Source organism: Trichechus manatus, unplaced genomic scaffold (genome assembly GCF_000243295.1).
Source record: "Trichechus manatus latirostris isolate Lorelei unplaced genomic scaffold, TriManLat1.0 scaffold00177, whole genome shotgun sequence".
NCBI classification, from domain to species: Eukaryota; Metazoa; Chordata; class Mammalia; order Sirenia; family Trichechidae; genus Trichechus; species Trichechus manatus.
Genome location: NW_004444113.1, coordinates 88,653 through 94,607, shown reverse-complemented (window position 1 = coordinate 94,607; position 5,955 = coordinate 88,653). Strand labels below are relative to the sequence as shown.

Below are 5,955 nucleotides of genomic sequence, written 5' to 3'. Positions count from 1 at the left end.
GGCTTGCTGATCTACTTCTGAAAAATAAGCCATTGAAAACCCTGTACAGCACAGTTCTAATCTGAAGCATGTGGGTTCTCCGTAAGTTGGAATTGATGACAGTAATTATTATTACTGTTTTTTAAACCGGAGGAGGATTTAGAGGAAAGAAGAGGAAGAATAAAAGCAAAACTATCAAGTAAACTATAACTGAGTGCACATTAATAGTGAATAAACAGCATAAATACCCTATAGAAATCTACATATTTGAAATTGTTCAGTGTCAGAACTATATTAAATTATATACACAGAGTCCTAAAGGCCCTTTTCATTTCTGTTTTCATCTTATTATCTAATCTTTTGGAATAAGTGTTCAATAACTGTGTTAAAATCTTCCAAAGTCATTTTAGCCAGTGTAAGAAATATAAACTCTCTACAGAAGTTGTCAACGTTGTTCTGTAACCGGTGGATTCCCTCCTTCCATGTACATGGCAGCTTTGCACTTCCTGAACTTTGAAGTTAGACGTGGCCGTGCAACTTTGCTTTCGGTAATGAGAAGGGCGTGGAAGCGATGCATGACATTTGGTGAACGTGTTTAAGAGGTAGTTTGTGAATTGCCACATTCTCTTTCCCTGTCAGGCATATTTCAGATAATGAAAGCTCTGTCAGCCCAAGCCTTTAAATGAGAATGATATGCATCCAAGACACCCAGTAACCCGAGAGGGATACCTAGTGTGGGCGTGCAATAAACTTCTGATCTTTCAAAACATTGAAATTTTGGGGCTGCTTGTTATAACAGCAAAACCTAGCCTTTCCTGAATGATACGTTCTTCAAGAAAATGACACAATGAATTATGTTTCTGAGCACTTTATAAGCTGAAGCCCTTTAAAGTATTAATGACCTATCAAAGGCATCAGAGCAAAGCATTAAAAGCAGAGGCTTTGGAGCTAGATAGCATGGATTTAGATCTTGACTGTCCTGATTATTAACCATGTGACACTGGGCAATTTACGTAAAATTGCTGATTCTAATCTTCTTATAAAAAATCATGATACGCACATCACGAGATCATTATGAAAATTAAATGAACTAACATTTGCAAAATTCCTGGAAGAGTGCATAGTAAGCTCTCTCTACCAGTTGCTATCAAATCTATTCCGTATTCCGACTCATGGTGAATCCAGGTGTTTCAGAGTAGAATTGTGCTCCATAGGTATTTTTTTTTTAATTTTTATTTTTTGGTGAAAATATACATAACAAAACATACACCTGTTCAACAATTTTTATATGTACAGTTCATTGTCAATTGTTACATACTTCACAGTGGGTCACCCTTCTCATTATTTCTACCTATATTGTTTCGCCACTGTTAATGTAGACTGTCTGCCCATCAAAGTTCTCAACTGTGCTTTAGAGTTAGTGTTGTCAGTTTGATCTCACAGAGATAATTCCTTTAAAAGGTGCAATATGCAAGGCGAACATTTCTTTATTAACTGAGCTAAACTGTTGCTTGGTTTAAGGACGACTTCATGGGATAGTTTTGGTTCAGGGTGTAAAAGTTGTTTCCAGACAATAGATTTGGGAGTCCCTCCAGTCTCAACGTATCCAGCAAGTCTGGTTTCCAATGAAATTTTGAAGTTCAGTTTCACAATTTTACTCCTTTTGATCAATATCCATTTATTGGGTCTCTGATCAAAACATTCAGTAAGCTTCATAGGATTTTCATGACTCTGACCTTTATTTCCAAGGATCCTCCGGGTGGGTTCCAACCACCAACCATCTGATTAGTAGCTTAGCACTTAACCGTGGAGGGACTCCTTTAGGCTAGAGGTCCTCAAATGTCAGACTGTAAAGATGATTTGCTCTAGAGTGCAAGTGTCCAAACTGGCTGTGCTTAACCGTTTTATCTGTGCCACCCAGGGACTCTTCAATCCTCTCTAGGTATCGGTAAAATACATAAATAAATAGTACATGTAAAGTGCTTAGCACAGAGTAAGCCCTCCATAATTATTTGTTGTTATCAGTAATATTTATTATAAAAATAAATTTCAAATAGCAATTAAATACTTAGCTCAGAACTTTCTTTAAAACTTTAATAGAATATAGAAAAATATAAACGAGAAAAGAGAAAACATTTTTTTTTTTTGATTTGGGATAACAAAATCATTGGCCAGCTCATAGGATTTTACCTCCGGGAAGCTGTCCTTTTCCAACCAGGTATGTCTTGAGAAAAGAAGCAGAATGCACAGAGGGATGGAAAAGACAAACTAAGATGTTTTTCCTTTAATTCTTATGGCCCACAATAAAAGGAAATAAGCCACTTATGACTGAAGCTAAATGCCTGTCGGTGAGAAATAAGCCCCTCAGGGCAGTTTAACACAGGTTAAGTAAAGACTGGTTCCTTGAAATCGCAAGAAAAACTGGCCCTGGAATTTATCAGGGTGATTTATCCAGGAGAACCACCCGAGACATTCATTAAAAATTAGACTCCCAGTATCTCATTGGTGGTGGGAGAGGAGAGCGCCTGGAAATCTGAATCTCAAGAAAGTTCCTCAGGGGATTTTTCTGTCGGCATGTATTTGAGGTGGAGTCCCAGAGTTCAGACTGAGTAACCGAAATACCACTGCCACCTAGTGGTAGCATATCCAAATTGCAAGTTAAAATGTTATTCGTGAAGTGAGTAAATCCCTTTGCATGCTAAAATCAGTAAAGTTATTAAGTAAATTACCACTCATCAGTGACACTTAATTCTTAGTCACGTCTGCACTCTCTATTCTCAAAGGTATTTTCGATTGTTCTGTATTATCTGGTGTTGCTGTTGTTAGGTGCCTTCCAGTCAGTTCCAGCTCATAGTGACCCTATGTATGACAGAAGGAAACCTTGCCTGGTCCTGTGCCATCCTCACAATCTTTGTTATGCCTGAGCCCATTGTTGCAGCCACTGTATCAGTTCATCTCATTGAGGGTCTTCCTCTTTTTTGCTGACCCTCTACTTTATCAAGCATGATGTCCTTCTCCAAGGACTGGTGCCGCCTGAGAACGTGTCAAAAGTATGTGAGATGAAGTCTCACTATCCTCACTTCTAAGGAGCATTCTGGCTGTACTTCTTCCAAGATAGATTTGTTCCTTCTTCAGACAGTTCATGATATATTCAGTAATCTTCACCAACACCGTAATTCAAAGGTGTCAGTCAATTCTTCTTCAGTCTTCCTTATTCATTGTCCAGCTTTCGCATGCATAGGACACGATTGAAAATATTATGGCTTGGGTCAGGTGCATCTTAGTCCTCAAAGTGGCATCTTTGCTTTTTAATGCTTTAAAGAGGTCTTTTGCCTGATGCAATATGTCATTTGATTTCTTGACTGCTGCTTCCATGGGTGTTGATTGTGGCTCCAAGTAAAATGAAATCCTTGACAACAAGATGTTGTTGTAAAAAAAAAAAAACAATTAGCATAGCGGTGCTTACAAAAATACCTTGCAGGATGAGGGCATGTTTGGCAAATAAACGTAAAAGGTGCACGTTATTTGGGTAAAATACAGTAACTTTGAAAATATGCATTATCTTCTGATACTTGCCAACTACAAACTCTTATAACATGTAATCAATTTGTAGGAGACAAGAAATTATCTAGTTGTAAAATGATCTGTAGGAGCTCTCTGTCAGACAACCTGAAACAACAAAGAATCTTAATAAGGAGATAGGTGATGGGAACAATTGGTTTTGCCAGTTAGACTCTTTGTTGTCCACTAAGGGGAATAAGCAAAAGGACTTGGTGTCTTAGTTATCTAGTGCTGCTATAACAGAAATATCACAAGTGGATGGCTTTAACAAACAGAAGTTTATTCTCTCACAGTCTAGTAGGCTACAAGTCCGAATTCAGGGCATCAGCCCCAGGGGAAGCCTTTCTCTCTCTGTCGGCTCTGGAGGAAGGTCCTTGTCATCAATCTTCCCTTGGTCTAGGAGCTTCTCTGTGCAGGAATCCTGGGTCTAAAGAACACACTCTGCTCCCAGCACTGCTTTCTTAGTGGTATGAGGTCCCTCGTGTCTTTGCTCACTTCTCTCTTTTGTATCTCAAAAGAGATTGACTCAAGATACAACCTAATCTTGTAGATTGAATCCTGCCTTATTAACATACCTGCCTCTAATCCTGCCTTATTAACATCATAGAGGCAGGATTTATAACACATAGGAAAATCACATCAGATGACAAAATGGTGGACAGCCACACAATACTGGGAATCATGGCCTAGCCAATTTGACACACATTCTTGGACAAAATTCAATGCATAACAGTTGGTATCCAGTACGTTTTCAGAGAATCCAGCCTCTTATTCACCTATAAAAAAGATTATCTCTTAAACATCTGGAAGAGAATAGACTTAGTTTTGCTGAGCTCAAATTCTTTCTGGTTTACCTTCATAATGGACCACTGCCTTCAGGCTTGTTTTACTAGGAGTCAATAACAGCCAAGCATGGTCTAACATTACTTTGAAATTGGGCATCATTCCACTCAGTACCCATGTGCCAATTCTTCAGCAAGAGATCTTGGCAATCTCCAAGAAGATTTACAAGTCAAGATTGTATGTTCTTCAAAAAAAAAAAAAAAAAAAATTAACAAGGAAGATGCTCATAAATGAAATACATGAGAATTACTAGTATGGTACCTATAGCTATCCTATTATTTGGACCATTTGTAGTTTCTGTTAAAGACTTTTTCTGATGGGTTTGTGTAGCAATGTTATTGAATGACACATAGAGTGGATTTTAAGAGGCTGTAGAATTTCAATTTACTATTTTAGCATGATTTCTTCTAAGGGTCAAAAGACCTCAGTCTGTGGCATGGTCTTGACTTGAATTGTTTACATTTTTTGCCAAAGGGTTTTTTGGTCTAGCTATACCAGTGGGGAGGAGTTTGTAATCAGAGGACTTAAAGAGTCTCATACGATGCAATCAGAACAGGGGTTAAACCATGGGACACCGATGAAAAGAATTCAGTTGTGCGTCAAGGGTGGCCACGGGCTTTGAAGATACGACACATTCCTCTGCAAACAGCAAAGCCAACAAAAACATGGGCAGTGAGTCTCTGGATTCCTTTATATACACTTTATTAGAAAAATAATGGTTTTTTTTTTAATGCAAATGAGTAGGAAGTTGTCCAAACAGGCTGCCATGCCCACCAGCTTGAGGTATAAAAAGCCCCACGTGGAAAGAGACCTTCATTCACACTTGGGTAACTTGATCTTTGCAGTCTATCCAAATCCTTTTCAAACCCTGCCATCATGACTCATTTCTTCAGCTGTGGAAGCTACTTCCCAGGCTATCCTTCCTATGGAACCAACTTCTACAGGAGCTTCAGAGCCACCCCCTTGAACTGCGTCGTGCCCCTGGGCTCTCCTCTGAACTATGGTTATGGAGGCAATGGCTATGGCTCCCTGGGCTACAGCTTTGGTGGCAGCAACATCAGCAACCTGGGCTGTGGCTATGGTGGCAGCTTCTTCAGGCCATGGGGCTCTGGCTTTGTCTACAGCACCTACTACTGATGGATCAGTGGCTTCAGGTGACTACAGGACTCTCAAATCAATTCCTGATGCACAGAACAACTTGAAAAGCAATGACTGTATTCCTGCCTCCAGGTGTGCCAGGGAGATCCATCTTCCATCTTCTTTCTGACTTCATCGCATGGACCTGGTCTTTGATGCTGCTGAAACAAATCACACAAGCTTCAAATGTAGGACTGACACTCATCTACAGACACGGAAAGCAAGACATATTTCCCTGACATGTCTGAATTTTGGCAGTGAAGCAAGTTTGCTTCTCAGGATTGCTCTCCTCATGTATTGTTAACTTCTGTATTACTGTATGACAAATTAGGTGTGAGTAGAAGAGGCTCTGCTGTTAGTACCCTAATAAGCTTACTTCATTCAGGATAAACAACATTTTTGTTCTGGTTATTTGTTTTACTGTGTTTTTTATGC

General features: G+C 39.3%; 1 protein-coding gene across 1 annotated transcript; it reads left to right on the top strand.

Moving 5' to 3' along the window:
• Positions 1 to 5,228: 5,228 nt before the first annotated feature.
• Positions 5,229 to 5,520, top strand: LOC101357835 (keratin-associated protein 7-1). The gene has a single exon (XM_004386983.2). It carries the CDS (start codon positions 5,260 to 5,262, stop codon positions 5,518 to 5,520), a length of 261 nt encoding a protein of 86 aa, XP_004387040.1. The 5' UTR covers positions 5,229 to 5,259.
• Positions 5,521 to 5,955: the final 435 nt, after the last annotated feature.

What these genes read in the sequence shown, in the direction of transcription:
- LOC101357835 (XM_004386983.2), top strand. Translation starts at nt 5,260, where the DNA reads ATGACTCATTTCTTCAGCTGTGGAAGCTACTTCCCAGGCTATCCTTCC.